The sequence below is a fragment of the Belonocnema kinseyi genome, chromosome 5 (genome assembly GCF_010883055.1).
Source record: "Belonocnema kinseyi isolate 2016_QV_RU_SX_M_011 chromosome 5, B_treatae_v1, whole genome shotgun sequence".
Lineage (NCBI taxonomy): Eukaryota > Metazoa > Arthropoda > Insecta > Hymenoptera > Cynipidae > Belonocnema > Belonocnema kinseyi.
The window spans coordinates 132,580,095-132,603,115 of record NC_046661.1 but is presented as its reverse complement, the minus strand read 5'-3'; the positions used below and the strand labels follow the sequence as shown (position 1 = coordinate 132,603,115).

Genomic DNA, 23,021 nt, shown 5'->3' with positions numbered 1-23,021 from the left:
AATTTGGCAGCTGTTGCGCATTGAAACTCTTTAACATTTTAAGGATAATAGCATAGTATGAGAGGAATGCCTGAATGTCATAAAGAACTTTAAAACCCAATTCAGAGCCTCAAAAACCGAAACTGGCTAAAAACGATGTATTTCTTACCTAATTTACCAGGCTATTTTTTCACAGATTACGAAAGGTTATATTTATATTAATTCCAAATGAAAGATTCGCTCCAATAAAAAACAACCTTGCCGGTTGTTATTTTTACGAAACGAAGATATTGTCGTTTTTTTAATCTTCTCTCGGTAATCGTTTACCTTATTATCTTTGATTTTTCATTTAAATTCTCATTGGAAATTCGTAATACAGAGTAATTAATTTTTTCATCGACTTCATATCTATACCATAATTGGGTGCATGCCCAAAGTTACATTTCCAATGAACATGTAACCTTACTCACATATGCCTGGTGTCAGTTACTCTTTATTAAGTAATACAAAATAAACTATAGTTCGCTTATATTACTAAGCTACTTCAAACAAGATGAAGAATTTGCAACAAATTTCACTTTTTGTTTTTCCTATGCTCCTTTCCACAAAACGTTTATTTTCATACAAAAAGCCTTCTTTCAGTTTTAAGAACATTTAAATTTAAAGCTTTCCTCTCATAAAATAGGCCCCTTCTATACAGTAATTTTTATCTTTATTTTTTTTTATTTCTTGCAATTGAAAATTTGTCTCAATTGTTAATTATTTTTCAACAAATCGTTAATCGTTATATCTCCTCTTCTATTAGACAACATTAAAATCCTATTTTGCGACGCACTGCTTAACGCAGAAAATATTTACACCTATAGCTATATATATATATATATTGCACCGTTGTCGTACGAACATCTCACTAGTAACGCGGTTTCTTGCTTATTGGAAATCTTCCGAGTAGGAATCAAACTTCAAGAGAAAGATTAATGTCCACGTCCTTTGTCAGGAAATTTCTTTAAAAGAAGACATTCGAGAGTGCAATAAGTTCTAAGACATGAAAGCCAGTCCTCGATTCGGGAATTCAAACTTAGTTCCTGAAAAGTTAAAATTTAACCCTTGCGAATAATTCAAATCTATATTGTGAAAACAACTCTTTTGGATAATTTATTAAAAGCTTTTCAACCTTAAAACTCAAGGGAATAAATAAGTTAAGGTAAAGTAGAAAGCTGTGCCAATAAATAACGCGAGTTTTTCTTTATATTTATAATCAGAAGAGTTATGTATTTTCCCCTTAAGGAATATAAAGAATTTTTATAATTGTAAAAAATTGGCATGATTATTTGGTGTAATAAGCATGTTTTTTTATTTTAAATAGGCGTCGGATGATTATAGATGGACGTTTGTTAAGTTGGAAAAAGCGTATCATGATTAGAGATGTATGTTGTGTTATGATTATTCAAGATGTGATGTGCGTGACACAATTTCTTTAAATTGAAACGATTTTTTAAAATTAAATTTTGATTGGTGAAGGGGGATGTGACAAAATTATTATTCTATTTTCACGAACTAAAACCTATCAATATCCAATTTTTAAGCTGGAATGTCAAAGTCTTCCCCTTTTCATTCAAAGCTTCTTTCTTAAAGTGTAAATATTGGCTCTTATTCTCCCCTTTTGCTCTATTAAATTACACCCACTGAACCATAAAAACTCTAACTTTTCCTGAACAAATATAATTCTTATTCCTTCGCGGTAGTTCTCTTATTTATATTCTTTTAGGAAGGAACTTTTCGCAGTGGGTGGTTCTTTTATCGATCTTGAAGAAGTCAATACCAACTCGGAATTTTGTAATAAGTGCAAGTGCGTAGCATAACTTACGTACCGTACGCAAAATAATATAGACACATACACGCACAGTCAAATTTTAATTTTCCTTCCTTAGTGCGATATACAAGTAGTGGAAATGCGGATTTTTTTCCTAATTTCGCATTTTGTCTGTTTCAAAGGCGGTCACTCATAACAAAAAATTAATTTTTGTTGTCAACTTGAAAACTCTGAAAGTAGAAATTGCTTCCTCGAATAAGGCCGGGCACCCAAAACTCGGGCAGATTTCACCACTTTTTTTGGCTTTGTAAGATAAGTGTTTTTTATAAATCTGTATTGTCAACGGAATTCAGGATAATCTGCTATTGGTCGGACTTTGCACATGCGTCAAGAAATAATATTCACTATGGATACCCGATGTTTCAGCGAAAAGTCAGTCGCCATAAATAATAGAAAATGCTATAAAAGATACACCCTACGGCACTAAAAGGAATGGAGACATCTGCTCTAAGTTTGGGGACTCCAGCCAAATTAATTACATCCGGCTAAGCACGTATAAAAAGGAAGTCGAAGTCGAAACTTTGATCTTGATCAAATTATTTTAAAAACCTATTTCTTGAGTGACTCCTACCTTAAATTGTTTTACACATATTGGTGTGCATGAAGAAAACGGCGATCCTGAACAGAGGTGCGGTTTTCACTTAAAAAATTTTAATAGTTTTAAATCTTTCGCTTCATTGAAGTTTACCATAACAGGCGACTTTCAAAGAGTCTTGCGCCTCAGAGTCTTCGTTACTATACAATGTGACATACAGATTATCATCAGCTTTGTATAAAAATAATTCCGCATCGTCAGCCCTAATAAATCTCTTTACCACTCGCAGGCAAAACCTAATGGAGAAGTTCCGTTGAGCTTCATATATACCTACGCATTATTACATAATTTATACCTGTTTCAACTTTTTTTTCTTACTTATCTCTTATTTATTATTTTCTATTTAATGTTGTTCTTTGATTCTTGATTGTTCACGACGCGATGGTTTAGTTTCTGTAGATTGTCTATTGCTTGAATTGATTTCATTATGCTTTCATTCTTGGGTCCGTACGTTTCTAATATTCACAGATTGTTTAGTTGTAGTACATTGAAAGATTAGGCACGAGTAATCTCGTCCTTTTTCAGGGAAACTCAGATATTCCAAATTTAGAACAAAAACGGTATTTTTTGTTTGTAGAGGATATATGTTAGAGAGCAAGTTATGATTCGAGGTGCACTCTCGAAAGTTGTATAAGCTCTTTAAGCCAGAGTCTACTTAATATATGCTTAATTAATTATGCTCATTTTTTGATTACACAGCGAAGCACTCAAGTTAGAATTTTCGATTATCTACTTATATATGTCGTAGGTCATTAGAAAATTTCGAAAAAAGAATTTTTAAGAAGAATTGCAGGCTCGGAAAGCAGAACCGAACGAGCGGTTGAGCAGTAACCGGGAGTGAGGATAGTGGGTCATCCCCACTCCTGGATACTGCTCGAGTGCTCGTTCGCTTCTATTTTCCAAGCCTTCAATTAGAATTCACATTTGAAACAAATAGTTTCATGAACGAATTATTATTTTAACTTTGAGCAGTTTTTTTCTTACTCCCTTTTTCTAAATTGATTACAATTATTGTACAAAATTCTCGTCCTATGTATAAAATTCTCTGTGTTAAAGTAAACAATAATTGCCTACACCAATTTTCTGTCTTAGATAATGAAATTTTATGTCTTAGCGGAAATTCCCTGTTCTAAATTGAAAATTATAATTATGGATAGAAATACATTTTCTGTGGTATAAGTACTAGTGGTAGGAATTGCGTCAGTTATTGGAACCCCTTTTAAGTTTTGGTAAATAGTAAGGAAATGCGAACATTTATCATTTCATCTTCTAAACAAAAAAAAAACTAAAAAAGCTTCTTTTATATCAAATATTCGCAGTCTTGAAATTTGGAACAAAAATGAGGAAGTGCGTTGTTTTTTTTATTAGATTGGAAATCGGAATATCAAAGTAATCAGGAGCAGGACAAAGCTATAAAAATTCAATTTTCCAAAGCGCCTAATAATAAAGAAAATATTGCTCAAAATCGAAAATATCTATTTTTAGGGATAATATCAAAGTTGAACCTGGTGACAAAGTTAATTCTTTGCACTTTAATCTAGAAGATATCATCCGAGAAAATTTATTGTTAATATTAACTTGCAATATAAGCATTATTTAATATAATCCAGTACAACGTCTTGGTACTTAAGATTATAAGAAAATGATATTTTAATATACTCTGAAATTTTAAAGATTCAACAAATGAACTAAAATTATACATTGTAAACAAATTTATTTAATTTTCATAAATTCAATTTAAAATTTCCTTTTTAGTGCAACTATTTTCACGAAATTCAGCTTAAGATTTAAGACGATTAGGAAATTTTCATTCTGCTTGTTTTTAAATTAAACATTCACTAAAGGGTCTTATTCTAAAAAAGAAATCGGAACATAAGATTTAGTTTTCAAAATAATTTGCAGCTTGGAATTTTATCGATTTTACATTTATTTATTCTTGCCCATCAGGGCATTTAGATTTTGAATTATCGATGATAATTCTTTTAATTGAATCTACGCAAAACAATTATCAATAAATGTTTATTTTCATTTAAAATTATGAAATTATGTTTTTTACAGATCTGAAAGATTTCAAAACAATTCTTTCGGATTAGATTTTGTTTTGATTTATAGAAGTGTCAATAGTTTTGAAAAAAATTGAAATTAATTGAAATCTTGAGCAGATTTAGAAAAAATTCTCAATCAAATATACATTTTTACAGATTTCGAATGGAAAAATAGAAGCGTTGTAGGAATTTTTTAATTTTTAAAGAGAAGCATGAAATTTTCTTAAAATTCATGGTTAAATTTCAAATGATTTCTGTATTTTGAAATAGGGATTCTAGAAGGAAATTTATGAAGAATAATACAATCACTAAAAAATTGTATTATGCTTGATAAATATTTAAAAGTATTCAAATAATTCAAAGGTAATTTGAGGATGAGGTAATCAAGAGGATGAGAAAAATTTTAATTCATCTCCAGATAAATCTCTAATGCTTTTTTATTTCGAAAAACTATTTTTAGGATAATATTCGAAAATATTTCAAAGTATTTCCAAAAAATGTTCAAAAAAGCATCTGATTGATTTTAAGGCAAACTTTTTTTCCTTTAAACAATATTTATACAAATTCAAAATAAATTTAACGTAAATTAAAAGGTGTAGCAGTCTTAAAAAGATTTTAAAAAACTAATTTGAAAACTATACAGATTTTGTGAAAAAAAGAGATAGTAAAAAAAAGTAAAAGTTACAATTCTTTACGGGAATTCCTGGCCCTAAACTCCAAACTATCATTCTTAATAAGAATAACCTGTGCCAAAGTAAAAATTTAAATTGTAGAAATTCAAATGAGATTAAAATAAAATTTAAATTTCTATTTAACGTTCAATAAAAATTATCATTTTTACCTCAAATCCCTTGTCCCTACTAAGAATTATTATTCTTGTAGAAATTTCACTTCCCCTAATTAGAATTATAATAATATAATATATGTTTTTTATAAAGTGAACAAAACTTCAGGCCTTTTTCTAGTTTTCCCGATTTTCCGGTCATGTAATCATCATGAAATTGCATGATTTTTTTCTAAACGTGACATATAAAGTTCTCTACTGTTGCTGTGAAAAAAGTATTATCCAATAGCTGGACACTACCTAGGATATTATACCACTGATTGAAAATTACTCTATTAGCCTGACTTCACCTGGCCTACGACATAATAGGTAGTTCCTGTGGCGAAGAAAAGCGAGCCTAAATTTAAAACAGGAATGATTTATTGCTTATTATTCAAATCTTTATAAAATTTGTTTGATTGCACCATCGCAGTTCTAGAGATCGGTTTAGAAAAAAATTTGTAGATCTCCCGAATTACCGACCTATTATTTACATAGACCAAGAACTCGCCTCTTTACTGAACTGATTTTCCAATAGATATCTCTGCCCCCCCCCACCCTCGCGCTCTCTCTCTCTCTCTCTCTCTCGCTTAAGAGTACCAAAATTCCGCAATTCTTCGCCACTTGAGTTTTCTGCAATGGACGGAGAGCTGAGTTATATATCCCCTGCGGTTTGGAGCCTAGGAGGGATATGCAAGTTGGTAGTAGAGGCAAAGCGTTTCTCTATTAAGCGTTTGTAAGCCGGATTTGCTCCCATTTCAGCCGACAAGAAAAGGTACAACCACGACCCTGATATTGGAAACCATAGCTTCTATAGTTGATGGACATGTAGGTATTTTTTCAAGCGACACTCGGGGTTGGTTTGTTCATTTTTTTAACGTAAATACGCTGTTCCTGGTTTTAGAAAGGTCAAATGCTTCTCTTGTGAGTTTCAAACATTTTTCTCTCGCGATGCAAACAATGCAGATATCATCAAGAATCAGTAACATGGCGCACAATTGGGATTGGCGGAGGTGTTGCGACGCGAAAATTAATCTCAAATCATATCTTTCGGGGTCCTGAAAGAACGCGAGGATCTAGAAGAGCGTCTCCTTGTACCGTCGTGGAGGCGAATCTCGTGGTAGCCTAGGCCCAAGTGGTCCTTGTCTGAGCTCAATCGGCGGATCCGGCGGTGAGTTTAGCGTACTGCTACTACTGCTGCTGCTCGGGCTCATAGTAAACCTGGAATGAGCAAAGTTTATAATTTGTTTAAAGTAGGTGCATATTCTGCGATAATAGCTTCTTTCACAAGATAAAATATCTTTGAAGAATGATCAATGTTCTATTATCAAAGCTCAGAGAAGCTTGTTCAAAGAATAAAGTTTTTACTATTGCTGGAGCTGCGACAAACGAAGAATTTACTAGCTACTCTATCGCATTATATAATTTAACAACTACACCGAAATCTCCGCAGGACTCATTCTACTCCCAGTTCATCGTTTTAATTTGAGTGAGGTTGGAGTGCCTGCTATTTCAACTTCGTGAAAATTAAACTTAATTCGCTTGAAAATGAATTATCTTCTGGCAATCGCCAGACTAGAGGTTCTCCTTAGAAAATTAAACATAATTAATTTGATTGAAACTGTGTGTTTTCTGTTAAACACTTGGCAAACTTAGGGCCATTTGCTTATGTCTAAACATTGGACAACACTATCTCGACAATTTAAAGTGACTCATTGATTCTGGAAATAAATTGAAATCATGTAATGTGATTTAAAAGTAGAAACTGTGATATCATTCTTCACACTGTCTGTGTTTTCTATATAATTATTTACCAGGACTGTCTAGATAATAATCAAATGAATAGGCGTAGAAATCAAAAGATAAAGAGAGTACGAAGTATGTCCACTCTTCACGTTTATTTCTTCATTAACTGTAATTTAAGGCTATGCACTTCCGGCTTCATATCAGGTTTACTACAACTACTGAATAGTCATATCATATTAAACGCATTTTACTGAGAAACTTTACCATTTGAGGCAGTTAGCTATCTTATCAAAATCATTAGTGACTATCCACTAGTAGCAATTAAATATAATGTTTGAAAAACTGAAAATGAAAATAGAAAGTTATAATATGTGCCAACGGATGATAAATTATTGTTTCTTAAAAAAAGGAGATAAGAATAGCTTTTAATGTGCCTGCGTCTTACCCAGGTTTGGATGTTGGTGTTTCGATGGTGGCACTGATGGTCAAGCAGGTTCGGCACGACCTGCCTCTGGCTCGCCGTCTAGGCACGCAGCCTTCACAGCCGTCCCACCTAGCTAGTGGACGTCTCGAACTATGCGGTACTCTCAGAAACTGAGGCAGACGATAACTGGGACCCGGAATATCCGAGTCAGTAGAAAATCCTGAGACCTCGTCCTCCGTATCAATGTCTTCCACTTCATTTAGGAAGACCGAGTCCGACCCCAGCGACCTGGAATCTGCTTCCGGAGGGTCCACGCTCGTCATCGAAGCTAAGGGCGCACGTTTACCGGAAGCGAGCGCCCTCGCCGTCATAACGCCCGCAGTGTAGAAATCAGCTTCACTTTCACAGGCTGATCTCTCTGGTGTTGGTTGTGTCACCTAAAAATATAATTGCTAAGAAGTGATCTAATGAGAATAGCATACCTAATATGATATTATATGTTGAGCAAAATGGGAATTTTTTCACCCTCCATGCACGGACTGCTTTGCAGTTAAGTGCGTAATTGGGAACGTACATCTTAAGGTGGGATCCGAAGGATAAGAATTTCAGTAAATTACATAAAAAGACTTAGAGAGGCAACGGCAGGGAAATCGAATTCTGGACCTAAATTACAGGTACCTGAATGTCTATTGGATATTTTACGTTGTGGTAAATTGCCCAGGGCTCTTCGTACGAAGGTGCATGACGTGGGTATGATGGAGGCGGTGGAAGATAAGGCAACGTCGTAGCTGATTCCCTCCTCTCGAGATAGCTACTCCCCGTGCTGCTGCATGTTACTGAACTGTATCTCCTTTGATCTTCAGGAGGACTTTTTGGACCCCTTTGACCTCTTTGACGCCTCTGGCGCCTCACTGGGGGCATTTTGAACGCATCGTAACCACCATCGCTTGATGAGAACCGAGACGAAGACATTGGATATCGGTCCAGCTATAATGGGAATAGTTATCAGCAGACATTTATTGCGATACATAAAGAGAATGCCTGAGACAACAGTATGAATGTCTTAGAAGGATGTTAACAGAAAATTATCTTTATAAAAATGATATTTTTACCTCGGGACAAAGAGATCTTCTACCATGAGCTAATTTTGCCTCCATTGCTGCAGCTAATGCTTCTTCTTCGGCATCCGCTTCGGCAACAGCTGCCTCTGCAGCTGCAGTTAGCCGTGGATCATTCAGTTGCCTATTAGTTTTGCTTCTAAAATGGGAATTCAGGTTTTAATAATTATCTTATGTCTTATTGTAATGGTAAAACAGCAGTAGTAAGAGATTAACCTTATAGAAACATACTAGTTCATTATAAATTGTTATTAAAAGTTTTCCTAAATAAACTGTTCACATTCTTTACAGTAAAATTTTTTTTTTAAATGTATGTTACCTGCTTTTGTATACCACCATAAAGACCATTAGGCCGAAGAAAGCGCTCAGTGTTCCGGCTATCCTAATCCCCACCATCGGATCATATGTTTTATAAAATTCGATTTTTTCTAGCTCTTTTTGGCTCAAAGTGGGTTTCGCTTCTGGGATGGATGCTACAGGTTCTACTGATGGTGTCGGTGTCGTTGGAGGTGGCGTCGTCGTTTTCGTCGTCCTCGCCGCATTGCTGCTGACGGTCGCCTTTCCTGAAAAAGAAAAATAGTTTATACTAAAGGTAATACCTATTTGTTTCAAAATGTATTTTTGGTATTACTCTCGTTGACATCCGTATTTCCCCCTGACTCTCTTTCTCGTCTATGGAACCCAGAGTGCATTGTTGTCTTTTTCATAGGCGGGAAAAATAAGTTTTTAAATGTTAGCACTTTGCCATCCTAAACTTTTGATGTAGTTTTGTCTATATGGAGAATTTATTTTAGTTTTCTATTTATATTTTCTTATATTATAAAAAAATGCTGCTTTTGATAACAGTACAAAAAAAGATCATTTTTCTTGCAGAAAGTTTAACTCAGGCGATCATTTGACCTTCGAGATCATAATGATCCGAATATCAGGATCATTTTTAACTGCTATCAGCATCATATAATTACGGTATGATTTTTATTTCATAACAAATTTATATTAATCTCTGTATTATTTCGAAGAATATATACACTGCGTAGAAAATTCACCTATTTTCGCGAACGGGGGTAGATATATTAAATAGAAGATTAAAGCGAGGCTCAGGGACCAATAACAACAAAAAAAGCACAAACTTCCGAAAACAATCAAGTTTTCCATCAAGGAGAGGGTTTATTGAAAATAAACTCGGTTCTAAAGGATAAAATGGATGCTTGAAAAGAGGTTATTCCATGCTGGAGGCCTCGAAGTGGTTCGGTGGTACGGTAGGTCGTCGAAATTGTTGCTTTGCGTATTGATTTCCCTTTTGCGAGCCTATAGCTCCGACTCGGAGGCAGAAAAGGGCGCGATGGAAAGCATTTAAGCCTTTTATTGAAGAAAAGCTGATTAAACACAATTCCAAATGAAGTAAAATAATATTTTGAGTATAATATGTTCGCTATTACAGTACAGATTTAATGGTAAGTATCCTATTAGGGTTGCCATACACGTGCTTTCAGGATATAATTTAGATTAGATGTAGAGCTCAGAAAATATTTCAAGTCCAGCTTGTAGTCGATGGACACAAGAATGGCTTATCAATGATTTTGCGTCAGAAACAATTTGATTACCGCTTCCCTGTATAGAAGCCCTCAATATAAGGCCTGCATAAATAGAAAACCTTTATAACATTTTTTTAAAAAGAAACAATCATACATAGAAATAGCTGCAAGCTCTAACCATCTGATACCTTTTAATTTTCTTTCCTGATAGATCAAGATATCGATCCAGAAAGCATCAACATGTAGATGCTTCAGATTTCACTAGAGAGCTTGTTTTATGAAATTTTAAAATAACTTCACCATTGTTTTCAACTGTTATCTTTCTTTCATCCCTTATTTACTATGGTATTTTTGCAACGAATTTACAGAGTAATAATCACTTTTCATAGAAAATTTGGCAATACCAATTAATTTAAATTCTCTCGCAGTAAACTGTCCGGGGAATGTTGGCGCAGAAAAGACATAAGTATCACTATGTCGGCCTATTTGAGAATCAAGCGAGAGCTAACAATTTCACTCTGCATAACAGCTTGTGCACACGATTGTAGGTTAAAGGAGTTACGAAAGCGTAGGTACTACTCGGATTTACAAGCTTGCAAAGCATTAATGTACGAGCATCTCTCGGCAACCTATTATGTGGCATTAAATTTACCTATTATATAGTCGAGATTTCGACGCTGTACTCAACAATATATCATCAGCTGAGTGAATAATAAATGTAACCTTACATAAACGAACTATTCCAGCCGAATTTATATTATATCAGTATGAGTTTATTGCTTCCAGTTTTAATCAAATTACAAAATTCAAAACATTTTCCAAATAGAAAATATATTTGGGTGAAATTTAAAAATCATTCAACTGCATTCTATTCGGATTAGTGAGTTTATTTTGAATTGTTACATTCTCATTCATAATGAGAAGGTATTTATTTTATGTAAAAACCAGCTTTCGCGGATTTGATAAAACGTCGACGTTTTCAGGTCTCCTAAATTAATAAAAAAAATTTTTACGTCAGTGCCTGTCTGTCTGCCTGTCGTCGTCTTTGTTGTTGTTGTTGTTGATGTCGTCTGTATGCCGGATAGCTTTTGAAAAACTAATCCGATTAGATTGCGCTTTGGCACACAGTTTGAGGGAGCATTCAAGATTTGAAAATTTTATCGACAGCTATTTATAGTAGACGAATATATCAGAGATTTATCACCAGGACTTTTCTGGATCAAATAAAATTTATCAAAGTTATAGCATTTTCAAAATCCAAAAAACCAAACGAAAATAGACAATTAAAGCCAAACAAAGCGTTCTATGGGAAAAAGTCAAGAGAATAGAACGTTAATTTTGTGGTTGACATTTTTGGAAAAATCGAGTGCGAAGCACAAGATACGTGATGAGAATGTGTTCACTAAAGCCGAAATAGCTTTAACAAAAGAGATATTTTAGAACTTTGAACTTAGTTCGCGATTCGAAAAATTAAGTGTGGCTTTCCTAGCAGAGATAAATTTCAAATTAATTCGAAAATCCGAATAAATTACAGTTGGATGATTTCTAAATCATCCAACTGTAATTTATTCGGATTTTCGAATTAATTTGAAATTTATCTCTGCTAGGAAAGCCATACTTAATTTTTCGAATCGCGAACTAAGTTCAAAGTTCTAAAATATCTAAGTACACTTTGAAATAGTTTAGATTAGGATTTACAACTTGAGTTGTTCGGATAGTGCTGTAGGTTTCAACGTAAATTCAGTTAAATGTGAACATCATCTAATTGTAATATTTTTGTATTTCTAAGTTCACTTTAAATTAATATTACATGAGAACTCGAAATTAACCTTTTAATATGATCAACCAAGTTTCTGTATGCATTCGGTTCAATTTGAGCATGAACAACTATAACCTACGTGGAAATCCAAGTAGATTTTAAATGGTCCTAAGTTAGAATTTCCAACTTGAACTTTCAAATTCGACATATGTAATTAATTAAGATTATCATTTTTTTTAATAAATTACATTCCGTTAGTGTTTTTTTAATCTTGAAATATGTTAAATCATTATAACAGGCCCGTTATAGGAAAAGCACCAAGATCGATTGCTCGACCCAGTCGAGCCACCCCTTGAGTTCTGGGGTTAACTTATCCCCGGAAGCCGTGCTCTGGAATGCAACGGGGCATTCGACCTTTCGACTTGTTGCTTCCTGCACTTTTGGTTTTGTGTTTGTGTATTCTCAGCCAGATTTTTCGCTTTTCTACCACGAACACAATAAAGAAGATGTTTAAAATAATACGAAAATCAATATTACTTTAATCGGCCGGCACGAATGATCGATTTTTGAGGTCATAATGATATGCGAGCTTTTTATGATTTCCGATCGTCCATTGTACTTGGAAAGTTAAAAATTAATCAAACTTGATAAAAGGATATAGCTAGTGTCGAAGGCGATGCGAAACTAACCACAAAAAATCTAGAAGACTTGTGAAAACACTTTGATTTGCCGTATAAATTGCGGTCTCAGATTTAGCTGATTAGCTGAAATAGCACAAAGATACAGGTTTTCCGGAACCTAAAAGGAACTACAGATTAATAGAAATCAAGTCTTGTGAATTTGTTGTGCACTTTTTTATCACCTTTAGGAATTTAGGTTTTTTTTAGTCTGGTGCATGACCCAGCAGGTACGTTTGAAATTATAGAATTCAGAATATTATTAAAACAAGTATCATATCGCTAGAATCGACAAATAACAGCTGGCTACAAGAGGTAGAGCAATTAGGTAGACAAGGATCAAATGAGCATCACCCAGAGAGGAAGGAGCGGAAGAGAAGAGAATCAGATATAGGAAACAAGAGGAGATTAGAAATGGAAGAATTGAGTATTTGCTACTGGAATATAGCATTGAAAAGAAAGGACAGGGAATTTATAAGACATTTTGAACAATGGGTAATGATAGTAATTATAAAGGCTAGTTAATAAGACACGGGAAAGAGCAACACAATGGTTGAAAAGAGGTTAAACGATTGGCAGGTTTGCAATGCAAAGAAGAAGAAAAAGAAGACAGGGCAGTAGCAAAAAAAGGTGATGGAAAAAAGTTGATAGGAGGAAAGGCTGAAGAAAATATGATAGAAGAAAAAGATGGATTAATATTTAAGTAGCCCTAATGTGAAATTTCATGATACAGGTGTCAGAAGTAACTATTGGAGAGAAGCAACCTTGATGAGAATAGTTACGCTTTATCGTCGTGCGCGAATGTCGAAGTTGGTGAAGTGGGTGAATGAGGTGAAAGGAGAGAAAGGGGTGAATTCCGATAATTCCTTTCGTGAAAATCCGGGATGTCTCGGCCTTGAGGATCCGGGTCAGCGATTCGAGGCCTGTTGAATGTAGACCTCTCGGTGTTTCGAACAAAACTGTAGCCTTCTTCCTCGGCCGATTGGGTCGCTCTTCTGTTAAAATATCTCTTGTCGAGAGTTTTGTGTTACAACTGTCCACGAAACGAGATATCATTATTATGGGCAAGCGCGGTCGGATACGCTTTCCACTTTGCGATATGAAAACGCTGCGAAAACGTGCACAGACGGGAAATTGGATAGATTGTTAATGAATAGGAAAACAGGCACCCACATAGTTAGTTTTTTTATCTAATAGATCATTTTTAAGCAAGTAAAAGAGTTGAGTGGAAAAGGCAAAATGCAGCTGATCGACACCATACACTCTCGCTGAACCTTGTCAGAGTTAAACAAGACGAAAGAAAGAAAAAAGAAGGAAGGACATGTGGTTGGTTGCCTTCTCATTTTTCTTTTCTCTTTTTTATTTTTGTCCGAAAATTCTTTTCTTACATTTTTTCAGATTACAATAGCTTTTTCTTCGTTGTTCGTTCTGGTCCAAATTCGGTCGTTGGATTCTTGTTTTTTTACCAGGAGTTTGCATCCATTTGATTATTAGACGTTAAATAGGATTTTTAATTTGTATTTTTATCTCAATTAAATTTATTAAATTTTGTTTTAACCGTAAAATATGACATTTTCACTGAAGGATGAATCTTCAATTAAAAAAGAATTACTTTTCAAAAAGCAATTTCACTTCAAACCAAGTACTTCATTTTTTAATCCAAAAAATTTTCGGTGTTAAGAAAACATGTAATAGTTAATGTTTCAATCAAGAAAGTCGAATTTTCAACAAAATAGATCAATTATTACCAACCAAAGGATACTATTTTCTAACAAATATTTGCATTGCTAGGTAGAATGATAAAGTATATGTTCGGATACTTTCTGGACAGAACTCGTAGTTTGTGAAAAAATGTACAAATAGTTGAAAGAGAATGATGTATTCTGTAAAGAGGGACAACATTCATTCCCTAGAAAATGAAAATATTTCCTGAGAGACCAGCTCATATTTCCGTGTACGAGAACGCCTTATCCCAAAAGAGTGCACAATGTTAAAGAAGAACATCAGCTTCACTTTCAAGTGTCATATCTCTATATAAAAAAATCTCTTCTTTTTTTGTGAAATAACAATACCATATCTACAGCATACTGCATCAGAAAGATGAAGACGATTTTTAAATGTTTTTCTTATTCAAAATTTTATCCTAATAGAAACAGGGCAGAAAATGTGTCTGATTTTAAAGGGGAAATTATCTGAAAAGTGTTTAAATAAAAGTGAGCTTCAAATTGGAAAGAGATTAATTTAACGTATTCATTATAAGCTAGCCACAAAGTACGTTATAAATTTTGGATCATTTTAAACCCCCCCCCCCTCCTCCTCTTCCTTTAACCAAAAATTATATTAGCTAAAATTCTTACAAAAGATGACGATAATAATTCTGGAAAGCAGTTTCGCATCATAGAAATAGCATGATAATTTTATCTATGGACCAAAAAGTTTTATTGTTTTTATGTAATATGATCAAATCTTTCCGCGAAATTCAGAGTACTTAAAGATAAGTATATACGGTATCGGAATTCAAAAAGAATGTAACCTCAAGGGGTTATGATATAAAAGAGTTTGTTACTGGAGGTAGGGTGGCGGAAAAATTCCGATCGATAAAGTACCCCTGGCGGTTCAACTTTGGCTCATCCAACAACATGTAAACTCCAGTGAAAGACCCTAATGCGTTTTGGTGATCACGCAGAATTCGGGAGCATTGGTGTAATTTTATTTGATCGATCCACAGAGATCAACTGGAAATTCTCAAGCTTTTATCACTAACCTAACATTCTGCACATTTTATTGATAAAGAACGCTGTTGAGCATCTATGGAAATGCTCTTTTTGAAATTCGAGAATGCGTATAATTTAATGCCATCATTTGCATAAGAATTATAGCTACTTCTAAAATAGCAGCCTATCTCTGCTGTCTGCATTTGTTCTTGAAGCAATAATTAAAAGTGTTTGCTCTGCTGTTGGCTGAAAAATTTATCTGTGGAAAATAATACAAAATTTCTTTAAAAATCTTACCCTACTCTTCAAACATGTTGAAGATGTTTGATTCAAGATGTTGCGAGCATGAAATTCGAGTAAAAGTTAATTAAAATAATTTTTAAATTTTTACGCTCATTTCCCGAACTTTTTATGGGAACTCTCCCTTTTGGGAATTTTTCGAACCTTCCATTCGAATGTTGCAGGAACGTTCATGGAAACTTTTTTGGTATCTGGGTATTATAGAAAATTTTTTTTGGATTTCTGAACACAGAAAATTTTATTCTCAGGGGAACAATTTTCAAGGAGAAACGAATTTGAACATTTGATTTTAATTTTCCGACAAAGAAATTAATTCTTAACTAAAACTTCAGGAATTTTTAGCGGAAATGTTCAAACTTCAGCCAAGAGTTTTATTTTGAACTAAAAAGTATAAAATCATAATGACAAATGAACAAAGATATTTCAACCAAAATAGACGAATTTTTAAACAACAGCAGTTAAATATTGTTAAATATTGTTTGATGTTTTCATTGTCAATGTTGTTTTTGACGAAAAAAAATTTGATCATAGAATAGAATGTTTGAGTATTCATTATTGTTTGTGTAATAAAAATTTTAATTTTGGATTTTTAAAGAAAATGTGAATACTTATGATAATCTTGTAGGTCTTTCCAAAAGCAACATTTTTCTTTACTTGACTTTTTCATATCGTTTGTTCACACAGAGCATGTTAAACTATTTCGTTAAAATTTCAAAAATTGTGTAAGTCCTTCAGAAGTTAATTTTAGAGATATTCAGAAGTTTTGTAAATATATACAAATGACTAAAACTTGTAAAGATTTTCAAAAATTTTATAACGTTTCAAACAAGAATCTGAAAGATTTTGAGGTTATTTTTTTAATTTTGCAGAATTTAACAAAAATTCAGGAATAATTTAAATAAATTTTAAAGATTAAAAAGCTTAGAAGGTCTAACCAGATTTAATAAAAGAATTTTCTTAATATTTTTTAAAAATTTGAACTTATTCTTTATTTTGCAAAATTACTTTTAAGAGAAAATTAAAAAACGTTATTAACGAGTAAATTAACAAAAATATTATTAAAATTAAAGAGATTCAAAAAGGATTTTAAGCTTTAAAAGGTTTTTATAGTGTAAATTTTCAGATATTTTAAAAATAAGCCTAAGGATATTAAAAACTTAAAAACATTATGGAACATTTATCAAATATTTCTTGATTTCTTTCACTCTTTTAAAAGTCCTGATCATCGTTTAAAAAGACTCGAATTTTTTCTTGTACCCCGCATGTCAAGACGCAATACTTGTTAATGTGATATAATCAAAATTGATTATTTTCATTATATTTGACGACCAAAATGACAACAACGACAGACAGACACCGAAATTCAACATTATTTTTTTTTTTGGCGCAGTGGTTTCTCAAAACGGCGTCATTTTTCCGTGAAAGTCCTTTTTCGCAAAAAACCAATACGTTTTCATTATGATGACAAAATAAAAATTTTAAGATATATTTAATTTTTTAACTTCCTTATTTGTAATTTAAAAGGATGTTAAAGGTTTTTTTTACAAGTTTTTAATGGGTTTTAAATAATTTGAAGACTATATAAAACTTCTCAGATTTTTAGTTGCTTCTAAAAAGTTCAAGGCATTTCACAACATTCTTAAGATTCAACATTGAACGAGTTTCAATTGTCAATTGTTAAAATAACAGATTTTTTCTTTGTGAGATTTAGATAATATATTTTTGAGATACCTTAATCAAGACGTCTGTGATGCCTCCGAGTGAAATAATATTTCAACAATACATAATGCAAATGCTTTATTCACCAAGCTACCGTGACTAGCGAAGGTTTAAATGAAGATGGAGGTCATTTTAAAATCATTACATTATTTTTTCATAAAAAAAACGATCAAGGAATAACTGGAAGAGACAGCGGAGGGAAAACTGAAATTTGGGTATCTCAAACTTCGGTTCAGATGTCAATTCGATAAAAAAAATGGTGGCAGGCAAGCAAAAAAAAGATCAGAATTTAGCTCCCTATTTTTAACGACAGAAATGATTTTTCTGTTGCAAAAAAGTCTCAATCCTGATATTGAAGAAAATGTATCTTCAAACATGGACTGCGGTTTAGGCAACTCAAAATTGTTAAGGAAAGTGTAGTGAAAACAATTACATAAACTCTTTCCTAATAACAAAAAATGCTGAGTGAATTTGTAACTCTAACATATATAATGAAAAATGATAACTTATTTAAAACAAAGATAATGAACAACATGCACTTCAACGGCTTATCTGTGATAGAATTTGATATTTTATTTATTTTAATGATTATTTTTAACAATACTCAGCTAGCAGGTGAAGTAGCTAAAATACAATGTTCAAAGTTCATGTGAGATGTCATTGATTTAAAGATCCATTATTAGAGGAAAAACATGATTGGGTAGGTTTAGCTACCTACCTTTCACAACACTGCCACCACCAGCTTCATTATTTAAAACTAAAAATAAGCAACTACCACCTACAGTAAACATGATAAAATAATACGCTTGTGGTTGGTGGTACACATACTCACTTAGATGATTAATTCATCTAAGCGGAAGCAAAACAGTAATTGAAATTGGTTCGCTTTCTCGACTTCTTCTTTAAGCAGACTAGAATACCAAATACAAGAAAATTGTTACGAGATTTTTTCCACGAAAAAAATAGACTAAACATAACGGTTCTCTATCCCAATGCAAGGTAGTAAAAAAAAACTTTGCTATAATTATCCCGTCGAATTGATTAGTGGTCTTTGTTTGCTCCTGTAATTACAAGCTTCAAGTAACCAGAGTTGTATCAACAACATACGCTTTATATTTATCTGTTGCGCATTGAAAGTTTCACATACATACGGCTACAAAATCTTCTATCATCTTCAACACCCCCCAACACCAAAGCCACTTCTACAAGCGGACTGCTACGCCTCTGGGGTTACTCTGCCGCCATTGATTAAATGCTACTCAACCCTTATGTCGCGTCAAAAGGACATCAACTTGTCGAGATTGTCTAACAGTGTATTCATGAGTTGACGCCTTGGAGAGGCATCAGATGTTCTCATGCCAGAAAGAAAAAAATGTTGCTGTCTACTAGCGAGTCAAAAATTAAATTATAAGGCGTTTCCAATTATGATATAGACATAGGCATTCATATGCTCAGACCAAGGGGAATCCAACAACGACCACCCCGCCTCACGGTCAGAGTTAGTAGTTAGGCTCATAATATTTGAATTTGTTGTTATTACACACAATGTTCAAGTGATAGAATTTAAACACAAGCCAACATAAATCGACAAACCTATCTGAAAGGTAGAGACTGTCAGAATATTAATTTAAATTCACAGACTTACCACAAGCTTAAGCAACAAATAAGTTACTGAAGGATGGGGTAGAAGTGGATGGGATAAGTAATCTGAAAAGAAGGATGTGTGAAAAAAGTCCGAAAATATAGAAAAGAGAAATAAAGTAAGTTAGTAACAACATTGATAGGGCAAAATGAAAATAATATTTGATTGACTTGCTTGGAGGGGCAGAAAGGAATGTTAGGAAAGGAGAAAGGAAGGGAAGGGAAAGGACGAGGAAGATGGCATTACAAAAAAAGTACTAATAAAGGAGTAAAGAATAATTAAAGTTGGGATTGCACCTAATATTGATCAAAATCAAAATAAAGTCTCTAAATATGGAGAGAGTGAATTAAAAGATAAAGGAATGCATCATTTTGAATTGAGTATGAAGATGAGAGAGGCGGTCAGAGTTATAGAAGGAAGAGTTACATTCTAAATTATTTGTTAAATTAAAAGACTTCAGAAAACAAAAAGGAAAATGATAGCAATGTACGTAGATTTAAAGAGGGCGTTTGGCTCATAGGATCAAGATAAAATAGAAGAATATATGGTGAAAAAGAGAATAAGAGAGGGTTTAATAGATTTGGCGAGAAAAGTGAGCAGCAACTTGACGTCTGAGAACACTTTTATTTAGTATGTCATTCTCAGATTGGAAAAAGAAATAAAGAGAAATGCATAGAGAGGAGTTAGTAAAGGCGATAAAAAATATAACTGAGAGCGGATGATATAGCGGTGATAAAAACTTCCATATAAATGTAGAAACGACACAGAGAATAAAGTTTCGTAAAGGACGGAAAAGAAAAAGAGAACAGACTGAGATGTGAAAGAGTAAAGTTAGATGAAGTAAATATTTTAAATATTTGGAAAAAACCTCGAAAACCCTAAAAAAATAGAGATCATATAACTTATATAAGTAAATTCAGAAATAAAACGGCAGATGTTACCGCTATCAGGCTAAGGAGCAGATACATTTGTATGGAGAGGAAGGGGACAGTTTGAGAGGTTACAAATAATAAAAGGTGGATGCATGGTGAATACAGGAAGACTGGATTTATTGTCAGAGTATAAGTGTAGAATTGTACGAGAAGTTTTGGAAGGAAAAGGGAGGTTAATTAGGGAAAAAGCGTTTCGAAGAGGTAAAAGAAAAAAAGTGGTGGATAGAATTAACGATTAAAAAAAGCCGAGGGATGATTGAGGAATAAAAATGTAATACATGGTATAAGATGATAAAAAGAAAAAAGTACCCAAGTATTACAAAAGGGATGCAAAGAGAGAAGATGTTAAAAATAGCAACTTTTAGATTGGGAAAAGAGGTAAGGGAGTGGTTACAATAGACGAAAGAAGAAAACAGCAAGCCTAGAATCTGTGAATGGGAGAAAAGGAAAATTTTCTCAGGAATCACACTTTTCTACTAAGCCATTTGGCATTATAGGCAATGATAATTTTTTCTTTAGGTATATATGGATAATAAAGTTTTGTTATTTTCAGAACATGTGATAAACTATTTCCTTGACATTCAGAGTCACATGATGATAAGAATATAGATTTTGGATTTAAAAAACCCTAAAGGGTCATTATAAAAAAGAGGCGGTAATTGTTCGTTGGGACGAAAGAAGAGCCTAATGGTTCATTTAATAGATCCATACAGATCTACTGTTCTTAGGAACTTGACTAAATGACGGACCGGGTCACTGGGCTGCGATATATACTTTTTTATATGTTTTTTAAAAATTAAAATAAATTAATAATAACCTTAAGTAAAGAATTATTGCTACCATAGTATTAATAAATTTACAATATCAAATAGGGTGAAGACTCCTCTAGCTTAAAATATGATATAGTATTCTTAGTAAGAACTATGAAATTAGTCGCAATTAGGCCTTTGAATAGAACGACTGAATTCTGGATAACAAAATAGTAAAAGTTAAAATAATTTTAACCTAGAAGAATTGGTCGAATTACCCTATTCAATTTTCTTTGTTTTTATAACGTAGAGTCAACTTTGCTAGAATCGTGAATAAAAACTATGTTAATTTTCTGGTCACGCCGGCAAAAAAACATTTGATATCTTTATTTGTAAATCTATATTTACAAGAAAAGTTAATTTTTCGATGATAATCGTTAAAGGAAAATCTATTTTTTCAGAATCTAAGGTAACTAATTTTGAGTTATTTTTTGTGTGGCAGGCTATACCTAAAGGATATTTCCTGTTTATTAGGAAATTGACGATTATTTCAAACCGTTTGAAACGATTGCCTACAATTGCGAATAAGAATATAAAATGTTTCAAAACAAAATTTATTAATTCTCAATGCTAGAAAATTTTAGAAAAAATTCGACTAAGTTGCAAACATATTTAGCAGTTTTTAAAAGAATCGAAAATAATTCAAAACTTGTAAAGGTTTCAAAAACATTTAAACAATATGATCTGGAATATTCTACTAACTTTGGGTTGACACACAAATCAAGTCACTCATAAAACTATAAAAAAAATTAAAAGTTTATTGCGTCGGTGAGTCTTTGGTGGTAAGAATTTGAAATTTTTAAATAGACTTGAAAAAGTGTTTTTAATTTTAAAATAATTATGCAAGACTCAAAAAGCATTTCATTCATAAAATTATTAAAATATTATGAATGTACTGAATCTATAATTTTTTGCTGATTATTTGTATGTATTAATCTACTTAAAATTAAACTATTTCGAATTTTTTAACCTTGAAACATTTTTGTGAATCGCTAAATGCAGGGATTCTTCATTTAATAAAAAAATATAATTTTTTTTTGATTCGGCGAGATTAAAATTGATTTTTAAAAAGAAAAAAATGTTGCTATGTGAAACTTATTTAATTTAAATTAGAGTTGGAAGACATAGTTGCATTTTGTTTAAACACAAGATTTTTTAATTTTAAATTAATTTTTCTTTGAAAGAATTCATTAATCATAGAAAATGTCTTGGACTACAAATGGTTAACATTTTGGCAATCACCCATATACTTACATAATTTTGTTGTTGTTGTGTAAATAATAAAAAATAAATATATGACAGCATAAAACAAAGGTTTAAGCTTTAAAAAATGCTTAAAAATACAATAATTACATTTTCTTAATAATTTAAAAAAATGTCATGCGTTTTTAAAGCAAAATATTTAAGCAAAAAGAATTCAATAAAATTTTTAAAAAGTTTATCAAGAATGCATTTCATTTTATAAAAGAACAATTAAAAAATTCACAATTACAAACTTTAAAAAAAAAATTAATTGAAAATTCAAGAAGAAAGCAAACAATATTTTTCATCCGATTATAGAATTCTTGTTTCTTCTGATTTCGAAGTATTTTATATTTGAAGGAAAAATAAAGTATCAAGCACTTTTTTAAATAGGTATTATTTAAACTAGTAATCAGTTTTTTCTACATATTTTAAATTATTTTCGAGCAATTGTTATTATCAATTAAAATCTCAGTTAAAAAGTATTATAGGAGAATTAATTCAATCGAAAACTGTGCGTTTTACAGATGTTTTTAAAAATCAGAAAATATTGACTTGACAATGAGGTTATTGAAGCGTTTTTCAACTAAAAAGTTCTTTATTTTTTATATGCTGCTGATAGTTTTTAAGCGGATTAAATTTTTAAAGAAAAAAGTATTAAGCTCTTTGTAAAATAAGTGAAGTTAAATTATTTTTTGCATATTTTCAATTGTTGTTCTAGGAAAGAAATTCCATATTTAAATTTTTGTGAAAAACGTATGAGAAAAGAATTCAAGAAAGAATTGAGAAATTGAAAGAGGTTTATGAAAACTTTCGTATAGCAGAGTATTATTTTTTACCATTGATGTTATTGAAGAATTTTTATAATTGCAACTTTTTTTTTCATGTATTACCTTTGGGTAGTTTTCAAGTGTTTTTAAGCTTTTTCACATATTTTAAATTATTGTTTAAGAAATGTTATTTTGCAATAAAAATTGAGTAAGAGTGTATTATATACAATGAAAGAGTTGGATAAATTGAAAACTGTGCATTTTATGTAAAATTTGTGTTTATTGTTCATTACATTTATATATTTTAAAATATTTTAAA

General features: G+C 32.2%; 1 protein-coding gene across 1 annotated transcript in view; it reads right to left on the bottom strand.

Annotated features, from left to right (window-relative positions):
- Positions 1–6,391: 6,391 nt before the first annotated feature.
- LOC117173897 overlaps positions 6,392–23,021 on the bottom strand; it is a 112,031-nt gene continuing 95,401 nt past the window's right edge. Inside the window, exons 3-7 of the mRNA XM_033362544.1 lie at positions 8,923–9,166; positions 8,598–8,742; positions 8,164–8,472; positions 7,507–7,922; positions 6,392–6,524 (exon numbers count right to left, since the gene is read on the bottom strand). Coding sequence (XP_033218435.1) covers positions 6,392–6,524; positions 7,507–7,922; positions 8,164–8,472; positions 8,598–8,742; positions 8,923–9,166 — 1,247 coding nt within the window. The remainder of the gene's footprint in view (positions 6,525–7,506; positions 7,923–8,163; positions 8,473–8,597; positions 8,743–8,922; positions 9,167–23,021) is intronic.